Raw genomic sequence first — 19,655 nt, 5'->3', positions numbered from 1 at the left:
AAAGGAAATACTATGAACAATTGTACACCAACCAGATAAGGTAGACTAAATGCACAAATTCCTAGAAACACACAAATTAAGTTAAACCAACCCAAGAAGAAATTTAAAATCTTAATAAATATATAACAAGTAATGCCACTGACTCAGCAATCAAAACCTCCCACCAAGGAAAACTCCAGGACTAGACAGCAGCACAGTTGAATTTTACCCACTATCTATCTAAAGAATTAACACCAATTCTCTCAAAATGTCCCCCCCCCCGCAAAAAAAGAAACAATCCTAACTCATTCTGTGAAGCCAGCTTTACTTTAATACCAAAGGAATATAAAGACATGGCAAGAAATTACAAATGAGTACAAATGTAAATATCCTTAACAAAATACTAGCAAACTGAATCCAATAGCATAGTAAAACAGCACTGTGATCAAGTGGGAATTTTCCCGAGAATGCAAACATAGTTCAACATTTAAAAAAACAAATCTATCAATATAATTCACTACATTAATAGAATGAAGAAAAAAATATACATAAGTACTCAATTAACTCAGAAAAGGCATTTGACAAAATCCAAACATCTTTACACGATAAAAAACATTCTTAAAACTAGATATGAACTTTCTCAACATGACAAAGGGCATGCGTGAAAAACCCACAGCTAACAGTACACTTAATGGTTAAAAACTGAAAGCTTCTGCCTTAAAATCAGGCATAAGACCTGGATGCCCACTTTGCCACTGGGCAAAGAAAAGGCATTGAAATAGAAAGGAAAAATAAAACTATTTCTATAAGCAGATAACATAATGCTATATATAAACTCCCTAAGAAGTCATAAGAAAGTTACCAGAGCTAATAAATTAATTCACCAAACTTGCAGAACAAAACCACCATACAAAAAGCCCGCAATGTACAATATGAAAAGGAAATTAGGAATGTAACTCCATTTAGCAACTAGAAGAATAGCATCTAAAAGAATAAAATACCTAGGAATAGATTTAACTGAGGAAGTGAAAATATTTTACCCTGAAAACTACAATGTATTGCTGAAGAGAATTAAAGACCTAAACAAATGGAAAGACATTCTGTGTTCATGGGTAAGAAAACTTAATACTGCTAAGGTGCCAATACTAAACAAAACAATCAACAGCTTCAATGCAATCCCTATCAATAGTCCTTTTGCAGAAATGGAAATGTCAATCCTTAAATTCATATGGGATTGCAAGGAACCCTGAGTAGCCAAAACAATCAAGAAAAAGTTGTAGGATCACACTTCCTGATTTCAAAACTTGCTATGCAATGCCACAGTAATCAAAACAATGTGGTACTGCCATAAAGACAGACACAGTGATTAATGGAATAGAATTGAGAATCTAGAAATAAATCTATATATCTATTGTCAACTAAGTTTTGACAATGATGTCAAGTCTATTAAGTGAGGAAAAACAAATCTCTTCAACAAATGGTACTGGATCAACTGGATTTCCACATGCAAAAGGATGAAAGTGGACACTTAACCCACACCAAGTACAAAATTTAACCACAAATCAGTCAGTGGCCTAAGCATAAGATCTAAAACCATAAACTTCTTAGAAGAAAACTTAAAGGTAAATCTTCATAATCTTGGATTTGGTGATGCTTTCTCAGATATGACACCAGAACACAAGCAATGAAAGAAAAAAATAACATAAATGGAACTTCATCAATATTCTAAATTTTTTGGAAAGGACAATACCAAGAAACTAAAAAGACAGCTTTTTGGTTGTGTCTGAAAAGGAGAAAATATTTACAAATAATTTATCTGGTAAGGGTCTAATAACAAGAATATAAAGAGATGGAATGGAGTTCCCTTTGTGGTGCAGCAGAAATGAATCCAACTAGGAACCATGAGGTTGCGGGTCTGATCCCTGGCCTTGCTCAGTGGGTTAAGGATCTTGTGTTGCTGTGGCTGTGGTGTAGGCCGGCAGCTGTAGCTGTGATTAGCCTCCTAGCTGCGTGGAGCCTCCATATGCCGCAGGTGTGGCCCTAAAAAGCATTAAGAAAAAAAAAAAAAAAATGGGCAGAAGATCTAAACAGACAATGCTCCAAAGAAGACATACAGATGGCCAAACAAACAAACAAACCACATGAAAAGGTGTTCAACATCACTCATTATTAGAGAAATGCAAATCAAAACTACCTGAGGTAGTTTTACACTTTACACCAGCCCAGAATGGCTACCAAAAAGTCTACAAACAACAAATACTGAAAGACAAAAAAAAAAAAAAAAAAAAAGGAGTTCCCGTCGTGGCGCAGTGGTTAACGAATCCGACTAGGAACCATGAGGTTGTGGGTTCGGTCCCTGCCCTTGCTCAGTGGGTTAACGGTCCGGCGTTGCCGTGAGCTGTGGTGTAGGCTGCAGACGCGGCTCGGATCCCGCGTTGCTGTGGCTCTGGCGTAGGCCGGTGGCTACAGCTCTGATTCAACCCCTAGCCTGGGAACCTCCATATGCCGCGGAAGCGGCCCAAGAAATAGCAACAACAACAACAACAGCAACAACAAAAAGACAAACGACAAAAAAACAAAAACAAAAACAAAAAAAAAACAAATACTGGAGAGGGCATGGAGAAAAGGGAACTCTCTTACACTGTTGGTAGGAATGTAATTGGTGCAGCCACTGTGGAAAACAGTATGGAGAGTCCTCAGAAAACGAAAAATAGAATTACCACTTGATCCAGCAATCCCACTCCTGGGCATCTATCCAGGGAAAACCATGACTCAAAAAGATACACGCACTCCAATGTCCATTGCAGCGCTATATACCATAGCTAAGACAGGGAAGCAACCTAAATGTCCACGGACAGAGGACTGGATAAAGAAGATGTGGTACATATGCACAATGGAGTATTACTCAGCCATAAAAAGGAATGAAACAATGGCATTTACAGCAACATGGATGGACCTAGAAATTATCATGCTAAGTGAAGTCAGACAGTGAGACACCAACGCCATATGCTATCATTTACATGTGGAATCTAAAAAAAAAGATACAATAGCTTCTTTTTTTTTGCAGAACAGAAAGTGACTTACAGACTTTGAAAAACTTACGGTTTCCAAAGGAAACAGGTTGAGGGTGGGGGGTGGAAATGCTATAAAACTGGGTTGTGATGACTGTCATACAACTATAAATGTAATAAAATTTATTGGGTTTTTAAAAAAGAATATACAATCATCTAAAATCAAACAAAAATACAAACAACCTAGGCAATGGATTTGAACAGACATTTCTCCAATGATATACAAATGGCCAGCAAGCACATGAAAAAAATGATCAACATTATTATTAGTCATTAGGGAAATACAAACCAAAACACAATAAGGTATCACTTCACACTAATTAGGATGGCAATTAAAAAAAAAAAAAAAAAACAGTTAACAACAAACAGAAAATAACAAGTGAGGATATAGAGAAACTGCAACCTTTGTGCATAGGTAGTAGGAATGTAAAATGGTGCAACTGCTGTGGAAAGCAGTTCGGCAGCTCCTCAAAAAGTTAAAAACAGGAGTTCCCATCATGGCGCAGTGGTTAACGAATCCGACTAGGAACCATGAGGTTGCGGGTTCGGTCCCTGCCCTTGCTCAGTGGGTTAACGATCCAGCGTTGCCGTGAGCTGTGGTGTAGGTTGCAGATGCGGCTCGGATCCAGCGTTGCTGTGGCTCTGGCGTAGACTGGTGGCTGCGGCTCCGATTCGACCCCTGGCTTGGGAACCTCTATATGCCGTGGGAGCGGCCCAAGAAATAGCAAAAAGACAAAAAAAAAAAAAGTTAAAAACAGCACTGCCAGATAACCCAGCAATATCACTTCTAGGTACATACTCAAAAGAATTGAAAATAGGAACTCAAACAGTTCATTGTACACCAATGTTCATTTCAGCATTATTCACAATAACCAAACAGTGGAAACAACCCACATGCCCATGACCAAATGAATAATAAACAAAACATGGTATATGCATAAAATGGAACATTACTCAGCCTTTTTAAGGAATTAAATTCTGATACATGCTACAACATGGATGAATCTTTGTAGACATTATGCTAACTAAAATAAGTCAGAGGCAAAAGGACAAATATGTATTATCCACTTATATAAAATTTCTGGAACAAGTTAATTCATAAAAACAAAAAGTAGATTAGAAGTTACCAGGGGCTGAGGAAGGGGGAAGGGGGAAGTTATTGCTTAACGTGTATAGAGTTTGAGGTGATGAAAAATTTTGGAAATAGATAGTGGTGACGGTTGTATAACACTGTGAATGTAGTTATTAGCACTGAATTGTACATTTAAAAACAGTTAAAATAGTTAATTTCATGTTATACACATCTTTTTTACCACAATAAAAAATTAAGGGAAAAAGTTATTAAATGTAGGTAGATAAATCAGAATCCTATCAAAGTTCTTAAACAAAACAGCTATGAATGCAATTATCAGTACGGCATTCCACTACAAACTATTGGGCCATATGTAGAAATCAATTTACTTGCAAATGATTTAGATTATGAGTAAAAGAGAAAATGAGGATTGTATATTTAGTAAGGGAAATGTTTGTCTCAGGAATTATAAAAGAATAACTGGAATTTAAATTAGCTTATTACAAAAGTCTCCATTTATTTAAAACTCAACTTTTTTAAATCCAAGGTTTACTATTTTTTTAACACTGAACCAAAATTTCTGTATTGTAGGATTGACCCCATTTGCGATTGGAGTGCTTTAACACATATGGGCAGATTACAGATTTCTCTTTTTGTCACCAGATACAGGTGTCATAAAAGCAACAGTTATGTTTTGTTTTTTAATTATGTCCATAATTCTCGCCGCTTAACAAATTTGATAAATAAAACTAAACCAGCCAAAATCAGCAGAAAAGCAGCATTAGAGAAACTCTTCAAAATCTTCCCATTACAGCTTTAAAATACCTATTTTAAAAATATTATCTGAGCAATTCATCATCCTAAATTACTTTAAATTACTTCTTTTATCCAGTTTATACCCCTAGTCCCAAGTCCAAATGAGAGGTTTCCAGAATTTGACTTTATGAGTGGTTTCTTTTACTGATTTGTGTTTGTCTACCTGAGGTAGCCCAGTCTAGAAAGGAACGTCAACAAGCACTCATCCTCATAACTGGATGGTTGGATTACTCAAGGTACTGCTGTAGTACTTGAAGTACTCCTGGTTTACTAGTTCATATAGTAATAATACGGGTATCATTTGCATTTTCTTTCATCTTTACTGCTTTGTGGTTCTGTACATTAAACGTTTAATTATGAAATAAACTTGAATATGAAGTGCAAACTTTGGTAACTATTAAAGCAAACTGAGTACTACTGATATCAGTGATAATTAAGTTGTGATTTTTAGAAGGCACCTGTAAAGCAAAAGGGAAAATGCACAGAAGACTTAGACAATTCTCCAAAGAAGACACAGACGGCCAGTAGGCACATGAAAAAATGCTCAGCATCACTACTAGAGAAATGCACATCAAAACTACAATGAAGTACCACCTCACAATGATCAGAATGGCCATCATTAATAAGTCTACAAATAGCAAATGCTGGAGAGGGTATGGAGAAGACAGAACCCTCACACACTGTCAGTAGGAATGTAAACTGGTACAACCACTACGGAAAACAGTACGGAGAGTACTCAGAAAACTGCATATAAAACTATCATGTGATCCAGCAATCCTACTCTTGGGCATATATCTGAATAAAACCACAATTCAAAATGAGACATGCACCCCTATGTTCACTGCAGCACTATTCACAGTAGCCAAGACATGGAACCAGCCTAAATGCCCATGAACAGATGAATGGATTAGAAAGATGTGGTACATACACACAATGGAATAATACTTAACCATAAAAAAGAACAAAATAATGCCACTGGCAGCAACATGGATGCAACCAGGGAGTCTCATACTAAATGAAGTCAGAAAGAGAAAGACAAATAACCATACAATATCACTTATCTGTGGAATCTAACATATGGCACAAATTAACCTATCTATAAAACAGAGGAGACTCACAGACATGGAGAGCAGAATTGTGGTTGCCGAGTGGGGAGGGAGTGGGATGGACTGGGAATTTGGGGTTAGTAGATGCAAACTATTATATTTAGAATGGATAAGCAATGAGGCCCTACTGTATAGCACAGGGAGTATATCCAGTCTCTTGGGATAGACCATGATGGAAGAAATATAAGAAAAGGAATGCATATATATGTATGTCTGATCACTTTGCTGTAGAGCAGAAACTAGCACAACATTGCAAATCTAATTTTAAAAAAATTTTAACTAAACAAAGCAAAAGGGGTTTGGGGGGAACAAATTACCCACCTGAAGTGGGGGAATACTGTAATTCAATTATCCCAAACTAGGCATCTTATAGCCACAAAAACGACCCTGGTTGGCTATGAGAATGAGCCTCTAAGATAAGTGACTGAGGGCCCCAGCTTCCACACTCTGAAATCCATCACTGTACATGAAGGCCATACTTCTCACTGGCTGTTCCCAATCAAAGAGCACCACAGGTGGAATTTCTGCTCACAGAAGGTTAGGAAACCACCACTGTTTCTGAAGCGGGGTGGTTGGAGCCTCAGCCTGGCGCAGTGAATTAAGGATCCAGCATTGCCCCAGATTCGATCCCTGGCCTGGGGAATTTCCATCATGGTGTGGGAGAAGCTTCCCATCCCCCCCAAAAAAGAGCACCACAGGCATACTAAGGCAGGCCCTAGTCCTGGGTGGGAGATGAGGAATTCCTATGATAGGCAACTTTCACTTAAGGACATCCTGATGCCTTAGTGAACTTTCCCTTAAAACTGTAACACTTTCTCCCAATTTCCTTCCTTCCTTACCTCTCTCTGTCACTTGAAGTAAGACTTGCATCACAGTGTGACAACTCTCCCTGCCTCCTTCCTCATTTTCTCTCACAAGCACGTCTAATAATTTCATGCATGCTTAATCCCATCTTGGCATCTGCTTCTCCCTTGAAGCATTACACATTAAAAAAAAAAAAAAAAAAAAAAAAAAAAAAAAAACTAACCATTTTAAATGAATTATTTCTAAAATATATTAAGTGCTTCCCTATTTATTAAAATAAGGTAATACCAAACACGACAATTCCAATGCTTTTTGACTGGAAGCTCTCAACTAAGACTAACCCAACTCATTAGTAAGTATATTCTTGAAGGGACAAGCTTAGAACAACACTCAATTAAACAAATGTGTACTAAGCACCTACTACTACATGAGAAATGTGCTAAGCATTATAGAGAATACAAAAGTGAGTAGAATCCTATTTTCCTCTCAAATAATTCCCAATATAGAGGAGAAGAGAAGGCAGAGATACAAACCATAAAGGGCAGATTGTCAGAGTTCCCACCATGGCTCAACAGTAAGGAACCCAACTAATAGCCATGAGGATGAGGGTTCAATCCCTGGCCTCGCTCAGTGGGTTAAGGATCTAGTGTTGCTGTGGCTGTGGCGTAGACTGGCAACTGCAGCTCTGATTCAACCCCTAGCCTGGGAACTTCCATATACCTCGCTGTGGCCCTAAAAAGACAATAGTAATAATAATAATAATGGGCAGACTGTCATTAGGCACCAAAATTGAAGTATAAAGTACTAAAGACATTAGAAGATTAATTTTACTTAGGGGATGGAACTGTAGTAAAAGCCTTTGCAGAGGAATTAGCATTTGAAATGTACATTAAAAGACATCATCAGAGATTTCAAGCTGTACTTGCCTGAAATCAATGAGGACAGTCCAACAAAGACTCCTTCCATGCTTTCCATACTTGGCCACCCCCAAAATGTAAATCCTCCTATCACAATTCTCTCACACCCTCTCATTTTCCCAGAGTACTCAGGGTTTCTTAGTTCCTCTCTGAAAGTGCTCCTCTCCCACTGTTCCCCCACTTTCATCACTATTATCAACTAGACTCCTAAGCCAGAATCTTGAGAATCAGTTTTGACTCCCTTCTCTCTCACTACCATGTCATTTAACCACCAATCTACCTCTAAATCTAAAAATATGTCCACTCTTCTCTTTATCCCTACAGTTCCTTCCCTAGTCAAGACCACTATCATCCCTTTCATGAACTGCTGTAAAAGTCTCTCCTGATTTGCCTTCCTGCCTATAGTTCTGCTGCCGTTTAATCCGTGCTCCACAGAGCAGACAATGATCCTTCAAAATTCATACCTAATTATCAACATCCTACTTAAAACCCTTCAGTGGTTCCCCACTGCTCACATGATAAAATGCAATAATTTGGTTTACAAGCTCCAGCCCCACACTCTAGACTTGGGCCACTCAGAACTCCTAAGACGCTGAGCTCCTTTTGGACTCCAAAGACTCTATGAACCACAATCCTAGGAACACACTTCCTCCTTATCCTCACTTGGCTAACTCCCGTTTCCACTTAAAATGTCATTTCCTTGGAGTTCTCCTGTGGTGCAGTGGGTTAAGGATCTGGCATTATCACTGCAGCATCTTTGGGTTGCTGCTGTGGCACCGGTTTGATTCTTGACTCTGGAACTTACACATGCTACAGACGCAGCCAAAAAAGAAAAAGAAAAAAAAAGGAAAAAGGCACTCCCTTTACTCCCAAAAATAAACACACCAGGATACTCTCCTAGCTTCCTATTGCCATCCCAAGAGCATTATTTCTCAACAATTTCCTTTATCTGTGCTATCTTTTCATTAACTACTACCTTCAAAATTCTTACTTTTTGGAGTTCCCACTGTGGTGCAGTGTGTTAAGAATCTGACTGCAGCAGCTCAGATCACTGCAGAGGCATGGGTTCGACCTCCAGCCCAGCTAAGTGGGTTAAAGAATCCAGTGTTGCCACAGGTACAGTGTAGGACAGGATTCAATCCCTGGTCCAGAATTTCCCTATACTATAGATGCAGCCATAAAAAAAAATAAAGTAAAATAAAATTCTTACTTTTTTATGCAGCAGAACCCTTTTGTCAAATGCAATTCTACAAAGAGCCCAATAGGTAAAAGAGCTGAGCTTCGCAGCCCAATCCAAGGGGTTTCAAAGCCCTCTTCATTCAGCTTCCTTCTCTCCTAAGGCATTTCTCCACTAAAATCTAAGGTGCAAAACAATTAGAACACCACTGTTACTGCCTGCTGAAAGGAAGCAACGCAGTATAGTGCAAAGAGTTGTCTTTGAAGCTAGATGTAGGTTCAAATCTTGATTCTATGCTAGAGTTATAAAATCTTGAGCAATTTGCCTCTCTGAGGATCCATTTCCTCATCTGTAAAACTCTAAGGCTGTAAAAATTACTACCTTAAAAAGTCAATGGGTGGAACAGAGATAAGTATGCAAAGTACCAAGCATAAAAGACAATACTGGTATGAAGCAGGAACTCAATAAAATACTTTTCCCTTAAGAATGAGAACAAGGCAAGGATGACCACTCTCTACTTTGATTCAACACTGTAATGGAAGCCCTAGGCACCCCCCCCCCAAAAAAAAAGAAAGAAAGAAAGAAAGAAAGAAAGAAAGATCAGACTGTTTCTATTTGCAGATGACATAATTATGTAGAAAATTCTATAGAATCTATAAAACAACTACCAGCAAAGTCAAAGGATACAAGATCAATATACGAAAATCAGCTACTCATAGCAAACATACTCATAGCAAACAGAAAAATAAAATTTTAAAACAATAATGCTTCAGTATCGAAAAACAAAGTATTTAAAATTACGAGTTCCCATCGTGGTGCAGTGGAAATGAATCCGACTAGGAACCATGAGATCAAGGGTTTGATCCCTGGCCTTGCTCTGTAGATTAAGGATCTGGCGTTGCCGTGAGCTGTGGTGTAGGTCGCAGACGTGCCTCGGATCCTGTGTTGCTGTGGCTGTGGTGTAGACCAGTAGCAACAACAACAACAAAAAAATTAAACTTAACCAAAGGCATAGAAGACTTCCACACTGAAAAGTACAAGGTATTGCTGAGAAAAATTTTAAAGTGTAAATAAATGGAGTCATATACCACATTCATGGATCTAAAGATTTGATTTTTTTTTTTTTTTTTTTGCCTTTTTGCCATTTCTTGGGCCACTGCCGCAGCATATGGAGATTCCCAGGCTAGGGGTCAAATCAGAGCTGTAGCTGCTGGTCTACACCACAGCCACAGCAACACGGGATCCGAGCCCTGTCTGCAACCTACACCACAGCTCACGGCAACGCCGGATCGTTAACCCACTGAGCAAGGGCAGGGATCGAACCCGCAACCTCATGGTTCCCAGTCGGATTTGTTAACCACTGAGCCACAATGGGAACTCCTAAAGATGTGATATTGTTGAGATGTTAATTCTTCCTAGTGATATACTGATTCAATGCAACCATAATTTAAATCTCACCATGATTTTTTGATAGAAACTGATGTGATTGTTTAAAATTTATATTGAAACAAAAAAACCTAGAAACAATAAAATAATACTTTAAAGAACAAAATTGGAGGACTTAGCCTACCTAATTTTAAGACTTACTATAAATCTACAGTAATCAATAGTGTGGTATTGGTATAAAGATAAACAAAAGATCAATGGAGTAAAATGGAGTCCAGAAAATATATATTACCTATTCCATATTTAAATAAACATTTATATAAATATATATTAATTTGATTTTCATAAAAAAATCAATACAAGGAAAAGTTGCTTCAACAAATAGTTCTGAAATAACTAGATATGATCATAAAAAAAAGAATCTCGATTCCTATTTCATATGATACAAAATAATTTGAAATGGTCTATAGATTATGTAAAAGCTAAAACTATAAAGCCTTTAGATAATAACACCAGAAGAACATCTTCATGACCTGGTGGCAGGCAAGGGGTTCTGGGACACAGATAGCAAAAACTTTAAAAGAAAAAAAAAACCTGATAAATGTGACTACATCAATAAGCAAATATTCAATAAAACATATCAGATAAAGGGAGAGTAACCAGGATATACAAAGAACTCTTACAACTCAATACTGTAAAGAAAACCAACTCATTTTTTAAAATAGGCAACAGATTTACACACACTGTCCAAAGGAAGATATATGAATAACCAATAAGAACATGAAAAAGTGCTCAATATCATTTGTCACCAGGATAATGTAAAGTAAAACCACATGAGATACAACTACACACCCATCACAATGATTAAAATTAAAGGCTAATAACACCAAATATTAGCAAGGATATGGAACAACTGGAACTCTCATACATTGTTGGTGGGAATGTAAAACAGTCCAACCGCTTGATAAAAAGTCTGGGAGCTTCTTGTAAAACTAACAGACATTTACTCTATGAGCCATTTCTCCTAGTATTTACCCAGGAGAAATGAAAACATTTCTATGATACAACCTGTATAAGAACATTCATGGCAGCTTTATTCATAATAGCCCCAAACTGGAAACTTCCCAGGTATCCATCCACTTGATAAACAAAGTCTCACACATTCATATGATAGAAAATAGGACTGAATTCTGGATAAACACAACCTCAAAAACCTTACCAGGAGTTCCCATCATGGCGTGGCTCAGCGGAAACGAATCTGACCAGTATCCATGAGGACAGAGGTTCAATCCCTGGCCTTTGCTCAGTGGGTTACAGATCCCCAGCATTGCCATGAGTTGTGGTGTAGGTAGCAGACATGTCTTGGATCTGATGTTGCTGTGGCGTAGGCCAGCAGCTACAGCTCCAATTCAATCCTAGCCTGGGAATCTCCATATGTCGTGGATGCGGCCCTAAAAAGACAAAGAATATAAACTGTATTTTTCTATTTATATGATATCCTATAACAGATAAGATTAATCCTTGGTAGGATGAAAAGATCAGAAGAGCAGTTGCTTCTGGGAGCAATGGGCAGGAATTAACTAAGAAAGCATATGAGGGAAATTTCAGGAATAAAAGTAATATTCATTTTCTTGGCAGAAGCTTGGATTGTATTCATTTGCCAAAACTCATTAAACGGTACAGTTAAAATCTTATCTTAAAAAAAAGTCATAAACAAATACTGAGTTCTAAGTTAATGATATGTATGCTGAAGTGTTTAGGAGCAAAGTGTACTAATTCCAAATCTTACCTTGAAATCCACCAAAAAATAAGATGGATTGATGGATGGATAAAGGCATGTGATAAAGCAAACAGTAAAAATGTAAAATTACACAATCTAGTTGATGAGTATATGGGTATTCACTACGTAATTCCTTCAACTTTTCTGTATAGTTAAAATTGTTCATAATAAAATGTTGGATGCAAAGTTTGATTATAAGACAAATCTCTTCTAAAATAAAGTGCAAAGTTTCTTCCTATCTATAGCTGTAATAAAAAAAAATACATTATGCAGAGAAGCTGCCACTTTTATTATTTGGTTAGAACAACCTCAGTACTGTGATTTCCTAGACATTCCTGCCACTGCTGGGTTCATCTTCCTCTCCACTACTACAATACACACCAAAATCCTTGTGGACTTTGTCATCAACCATGTATGCAACCAATCATTCAACATACTAACTTCAGAACTCCTGTTTCATCTCCCTCATCTCTGATATATCTTAAAACACCAAAATATAATTATCATCATCTCTAATCATAATCCCTTATCTTCTCCCATTACTCCCCTCCTCTAACTCATCAAGGTTTCTAGTCCATGGAGTCCTCATTTAAACCTCCATTATCTCTCTTATAGCTTAACTTTCTATCTATCATCTGAAATATCCCTATTCTCTTCATCTCTACTGGACCCACCTGAAATCAACCATCCTTCTACTCATTTACCTGAACTGTTAAGTGCTGCTAGAGGAAAATTTCACAACCACTAGAGCAATGACTGCTATTCCAAATTTATAATCTCCACATTCAGCACTGCTCAGCAATTCCTATTTTACTGGTTGGCTCTTTCTCCAGACTCCACAGCAGCAATTCCAAAACTTGATGATGCTTCTTAAACTCCTTACTCATTTCTCTTTCTTCACTCTATGTAAAGGATCTTGCCTTTCATTTCATCTTGAAAATTGAGGCTACCCAGCATGAACACCCTACTCCCCAACCTACAAATCCACCTTTTTCTCATACCCTCCCACCCCAGAAGAAAGGATGTCACTCCTGACAGAGGTAGCACATCGTCATCAATACTGCTTTTAAAAACGCAGATTCTGTTACCCAATTACACTTTCCAAACTTTGGTTTTCTCTCGTATAAAACAAGTACAATAATAGTATCCTCTAAGAATTAGAGAATACAGAGTTCCCATTGTGGCACAGTGGAAAGGAATTCGACTAGTACCCATGAGGACCCGGGTTCAATCTCTGGCCTCGCTCAGTGGCTTAAGGATCTGGCATTTCCATGAGCTGTGGTGTAGGTCCTCATGGATCAGTATCACCATTCGGTATCTTCACAAGCATTCTCTATCACCTCTTTCCCCAAACACTACTAACATAAACAAGTTTTCATCACCTTCAAATAAAAAACAAGTGTCTTCTCCAACCTGAATCTCTTCTTTTGCCATAGAAATATTTCTTTTCCCTTCATTTCCAAGCTTTTAGGGAAAAAAAATGCAAAAAAAAAATTTCATCTGTCCATGCTATTCTTTTTCCAAGCTCTATGCCATCTTCTATTCTCACACCAAAACTGCTCAGACATAAGTGACCCCATAGCTGTCAAATCTAACACTTCTCAGGCAACTTTTTTGACTTTTGTATAGCCTGACACAGTTAATAACTCTTTTCTTAAAACTCCTTCCATTCTCAGCTTCTCAGACACTGAGGTCTCATTCTTTCTACCTGACTCTTTCATTTCCTTTCCTCACTCCTTTCCCTCTGCTCTCTTTCTCCTTTATTCTCCCAGTTCTGATGTCGAGCCTGTTTTATTTTTACTTCTAATCATTTTCAGTAGGTGGCTTCATCTACTTTTTTTTAAAACCTCCTTTGAGATACAAATGACATACAATAAATTACACATATCTGAGCTATATAATCTGATAAATTTTAATATAAGTATACTGTCCTGAAACTACTAGTACAATTAAGACAAATGAACATAAAATCCTCCCCCCAAAACAAATATGACTTGCTTTTTGTCACTGTAGATTAGACTGTATTTTCAGAACTTTATATAAGTAGAATTATACAGTACATTGGTGGTTTTTTTTTGGGGGGGGAGTCTGGCTTTTCATTCAGCTTAATTATTTTGAGATTTAGTAATGTTGTCATGTACATCAATAGTTCACTCCTTTTTACTGCGAAGTACTAATATTCCAACGCATGGCTATATCTCAATTTGTTTATTCATTCACCTATTGATGGACATTTGGGTTGTTTCCATTTTTTTTTGCTGAACAGAGCTGCCACAAACATTCATGTGTTAAGTCTTCATACGGATATACACTTCTATTCTTATGGCTCTACTTACACATCTAGAAGTCCCAAATCTGTTTCACCAGATAACAACCACCAACTGGCAGTTTCACAATGTCACCTGGATAACCCAAGGACTTTCAAATCAACAAGTCCAAAACTCATCTTACTGTGCCACTCTCTCCACTCCAATGGGTTCTCATTTTCTATCCTGACTAAGACACTCAAGCTAGAAACTTGAGAATCTTCCTGCTCTTACAACTTCCTCCAATCACTCAATGAGTTAGAGCCTGTCAATTCTGCCTTTTAAACATCTCTCAAATAAAACACATCCCCACATTTCCATCCTAATTCAAATGCACCCTTAATTCAAACACATATCATCTCTTGGCTGGACTATTAAACTAACTTTCCAACTTTTCTCCTTACCTTGGGTCTCCTTTTCCAACTCATTTTCTGTTCTATGGCCAAAGTGGATTTTCTAAAACTGGAATGTGACATTACTCCCCTATTTAAAATTCTTCAATGACAACTATACCCTCAAATAAAATTCAAACTCCTTAGATTAACATACAAAAAATTCTTTATAAACCAGTTTCCTCTCCAAACTCATTCCCTGCAATTTTCCATCATGTTTGAACTTGGTCATTACCTTTTAATCCTTAATGCTGAGGGCAAAACTTGGTTTATAGTAAGCATATTATACTTATGCAGTAGATAGGGTAGGACAGATGCAGTGAGACTTTCTGGGCATTTTCTGGAAAAATGAGAGTCCAGTCTAGTTGAAGCATAAAGAATATAAAAGATTACAAAAGGCAATCCATTCAGAAAAGCAGGATGAAGCCAGATCATTGATCACGATCAATTCTACACTAAAGAACATACAGTTCAAGTTCCCTTGTGGCACGGTGAGTTAAGGATCCAGTTTTGCCACAGCTGAGACTCGGATTCAATCCCTGGCCTGAGAACTTCCAAACAGAAAAGAATATACACTTCATTCTATGCCCCCGAAAGATATCAGTGGTTTTCTGAACAAGAGCATGACACGTTCAGAAGTGTCCTATAACTTCTGAAATTTGAAAAATAGATAAAGGAGAGGGTGAGGGGCAGTGAACTCAGTAAGGAGGCTATATCAGTAGTCTGGGAGAGGAGACTCAGGGTACTTGAAGTAGGAGGGAAGAGGTTAAAAAAGAACATGTCAAAAGGAGATGAATTCACAAGCTCTGCCTGGGCGTGGACAGTAATAAGTCAGAGATGACTCCAATGTTTTGAACCAGTCAAATAAAACTATTAAATCAAGAGGAATTTTTTGTTTTAATTCCAGGTGGAAAGGAGGGAGGTGATGATTTTGTTTGGATTTTCCCTACCCATTCATTCAAATTTAAGTGTCAACTAGGGGCCAGGCATTGCATGCATGGAGAATAAAAAGAAGATAAAATATCATCCCAGTTCTCAAGGACCATTTAATCCAGCTGGTGGGAAACTTAAATAGGAAAAAAACAGGAACTTAAAATTAATTGTTAAGAAGTTCCCATCGTGGAGCAGAGGAAATGAATCCGACTAGGAACCAAGAGGTTGTGGGTTCGGTCCCTGGCCTCACTCCGTGTTAAGGATCCGGCATTGCCATGAGCTGTGGAATAGGTCATAGATGCAGCTCAGATCCTGCATTGCTGTGGCTGTGGCATAGGCTGGCAGCTATAGCTCTGATTTGACCCTTAGCCTGGGAACCTCCACATGCCCCCGGGTGTGGCCATAAAAAGCAAAAAAATAATAATAATAATAATTAATTTTAATTGTTAAGTGCTAGACCAGGGTGTTAAAAGAATACTTAGACTAAAAGAAAGACTATCCAACTCAGGCATGAGGATTTTAGAAAAGATCCAAGGTCTACTGAGTCCATAAGGCTGGGCCAGGCAAAAGGCAATCCAGGTGAAGCAAACAGCACCTCCAAAGAGCCTCAGGTAAGACAACACAAGTTGATGCATCTGCAAATAGTGTAAGTCTAAAGGAAGAAACAGAGATATCCACATGAAAATATCTAACAAGTAGATGAAAATGCAGATTTTGAGCTACCAAGAGCACATATAGATATGAAATATACTTTCTTTTTTTTTCTTTTTGCCTTTTCTAGGGCCGGTCCCAAGGCAAATGGAGGTTCCCAGGCTAGGGGTCTCATCAGAGCTGTAGCCGCCAGACTACGCCAGAGCCACAGCAACTCAGGATCCAAGCCGCATCTGTGACCTACACCACAGCTCACGGCATCACTGGATCCTTAACCCACCGAGAAAGGCCAGGGATAGAACCCGAAACCTTACGGTTCCTACTCGGATTTGTTAACCACTAAGCCACAACGGAAACTCCGATACGAAATACATTTTCATCCTCGTCTTTGGTGACTTAGAAGCATCTTTAGCGGATATTTTAAATAAGAATTGGAAGAATCTTATATATTAGCTAGATTGTATACACTTCCACCTCCCCCATCACTTCTATTGTCATGCAAGGATATCTCTGCTTAAAGTCAAATCAGGTTTATGTAAATAAGAAAAGAGGACTGGTGGGGACTGTAATAAATCGGAGAGAAGCCTTGTCTAAAGAGGGCAGCCATTTATTCAGCTTCAGCAGTTCACTGCTTTGCTTGAATGCTAGCCCAATGTGGAGAAATCTTCCTATCCTCCAAGAAAAGCTCAAGACTCAGACTTTATGTAATATCTCCTATTTTAAAATATTGGCAACTAATTACATTAAAAATAAAACAACACTATGCCAGCCAAACAAAATGCTTCTGTGGACAGTTTTCAGCAAGGGCCATCAGTGTGGCAGAGTTAGAACTCGCCTGCCAACTCCTACAATGTTCTTTTCAGTACTTCATAGGACCCTCGACCAATAGGGTTTCATGGTGATTCCCCTGCAATAGGAGAGAGGCTTGCTTCTAAGCAAAAGAGACCCAAACTGATAGTACTTTTTGAGTTCTTTTATATATTTTCAATAATTGTTCTGTCTCTTCCCCACCTAACCCCTACTTATAGTCAGGATACCTGCTTCTAGCATCACTGAGACCTATCCTGATCTATTACAAGCTAGGATGTCAAGCTTGCAGGTAAAGCAAAAGTAAACAGAGTGAGAGCCTGACAGGATTTCTAACGAATAAAGTATGTAAGGTACACGGCATTTCTTTGGTTGTCTTAGAAAACAGTATCACAAAGAAGTTTGTGACTAGTCAGACACCTGAGCAAAAATGTCAGTAAATTATATCTTAAATATAAGAGCACATTCTGCTAACAAACTAAATAGTTTCCATTGTAAGGTACCCAAGAGGGGGAGAGGGAGAAATGGGCAAAAGGGAAAGTAAAAGTTGCTGGCCTTTGAGAAATATCAGACATCTCGTAAAACACAGTTCTTAAAAGTACAGATGTTTGGAAGAAAGGGTACACTATAACCTCAACTCTCAGTTAAGAACTAAAAATATTTTTAATGTGATAATCTGAAACACTTTTTGAGTAACAAATGGAAATTTAGAAACAGTATTAAGACACTAAAGCTATCCTTACATTTACAAGAAAAAGTAAGAGGAAAACAAAAATACTCCGGCAGTTTTTATATTCATTCAAACGTCAGTTTCTATTAAGTCACAACGGTGCTTTAGAAGCTTCGAAAATATAACATTTCCTAATTATACTAAAACATGTAAAAGTACAGGTCACGGGGTATATAACTTTAGATAAAAATGGGGCAAAGTCGAAGAAACACAGAAAGGTTAAAATTTCTAATCGAAAAATGCAATGACAGTAGAGGAAGGGAGTGAGAGGGAAAAGAAGAATTGAAGAACGAAAGGAAGGAAGGAAGAAAAGAGTGGTATGCGCACCCACCCCTGTTAATCGGACGAGTTCGGGAATTCGGGGGAATGAAGAGTGATTACAGAGGCCATGTTCCTGCTGGCAGGAGAGCTCTGCAATTACTTACAGCGAGCATTACGGCCAGAGCATTCTCGGGCCCACTAGGACGAGTCGACTGGACACCTAAAGCCGGAGACTGACAGCAGCTCCGGGAGAAGACCGAGAAGACGAAAAAGTGGCCTACTTTGACCTCCACTGAAAAGTGAGGCTCCTCCAACTCACGTCTCTGAATCGGGGGCAGGGCATTAACCTCTAAGCGGTTGGATTCTTCGGATAAACTCTCCCTGGCTCCCTGCGGCCTTCCCACACAGCGGGTGAATGTCAACACCAAGAGCCAGCGAGAGAGGGGGAACCTCTCGGCGCGCGCCGTCCTTTCTGCGAGGTGGTGAGACCGGGAAGAAAGACGGCCCCGCGCGCGCCCCGCCTCCCCAGCCCTTCTCCAGCCCCAGCGCCCTCGCAGGGGCTGCAGCCGGGAAGCGGGGTCCCCCGCGCTCCTCACCTTTTTCAGCGCAGGAACCAGCAGCCCCCGCCACTTGGGCGCGTTCTCCTCGCTGAAAAACTCGTACGGCAGCTGCTGCGCCTGCATGGTGCCCCCGGGGCGCCTCTGGGCGGGGAGAGGGGTGGCGGTGGTCGGGCCGGGGAGCCGCGAGAGGGCGAGCTCGCCCCGCGGAGCAGGGCCGCAGCCCCACCGGACGGCCCGGCCCCCTCGGGGAGCCGCGCGGCCGGGCTAGCCTCGGAGAGGGGCCTGGGGGGCGAGGCCCGCGCCCGGCCACCCACCCGATACGGGCACCAGCCGCGGAGAGCGAACGCAGCCCGGAGGCGGCGGCGGCGGCATTCCGCCCCACCGCCCCGGGGCCAGGCCCCCTACCCCTCCCCGGCCTGCCGGCGCCGCCCGGGGCTGGCCTCTGCCGCTGCCGCCGCCGCCGCCCGCCCGCCGAGGCTGCGCTCCCGGGCCCGGCCTGGCCCCGCGGCGGAGCCGGCGGCTGGGGGAGGGCGGGTGGAGGGACGCTCCGGCTGCGGCGCCCGCTCCACGCAGCGGGGACCCCCAAAACGCGAGCGACCCGGGGCGGGGCGGAGCTGGGCGCAAGGTCCAACAGGGGAGGGGAAAGGCCCGAGGTCGTGGTCGGGGAATCTGGCTGCCCTGAGGTGCCGCCGCGGCCGCCGCCGACGCTAGTGTAGCGCTCGAGCTTCCTACTAGCGAACTGAACCTGCTCGCTACTGAGCATGCGCCGCCGGGCAGGGCCGGTTCGCTCCGGGTTTTCCGGCTCCCCAGCGAAGGAGGAGGGAAGCGCGGGCGAGGGAGGGCGCCCCGCCGGGCTGTGGCGGCGCCCCCGAGGACTGCTGGGGGAGGAGCGATAGGGCCGCCAAAG

At 40.3% G+C, this 19,655-nt stretch overlaps 1 protein-coding gene across 2 annotated transcripts in view; it reads right to left on the bottom strand.

Moving 5' to 3' along the window:
* The window catches only part of SOS1 (SOS Ras/Rac guanine nucleotide exchange factor 1), a 153,619-nt gene extending 134,130 nt beyond the window's left edge, over positions 1–19,489 (bottom strand). For both annotated transcript variants that reach the window (XM_021087586.2, XM_021087587.2), the window contains exon 1: positions 18,785–19,489. In XM_021087586.2, coding sequence (XP_020943245.1) covers positions 18,785–18,871 — 87 coding nt within the window. In that variant the 5' untranslated portion in view covers positions 18,872–19,489. The remainder of the gene's footprint in view (positions 1–18,784) is intronic.
* Positions 19,490–19,655: the final 166 nt, after the last annotated feature.

Source organism: Sus scrofa, chromosome 3 (genome assembly GCF_054392235.1).
Source record: "Sus scrofa isolate SSC_HxYL_T2T_F1_AM1 chromosome 3, Sscrofa_HxYL_maternal_Yorkshire_Landrace_v2.0, whole genome shotgun sequence".
NCBI classification, from domain to species: Eukaryota; Metazoa; Chordata; class Mammalia; order Artiodactyla; family Suidae; genus Sus; species Sus scrofa.
The sequence above is the reverse complement of the archived record's forward strand: the minus strand, read 5'-3'. Positions and strand labels throughout refer to the sequence as shown.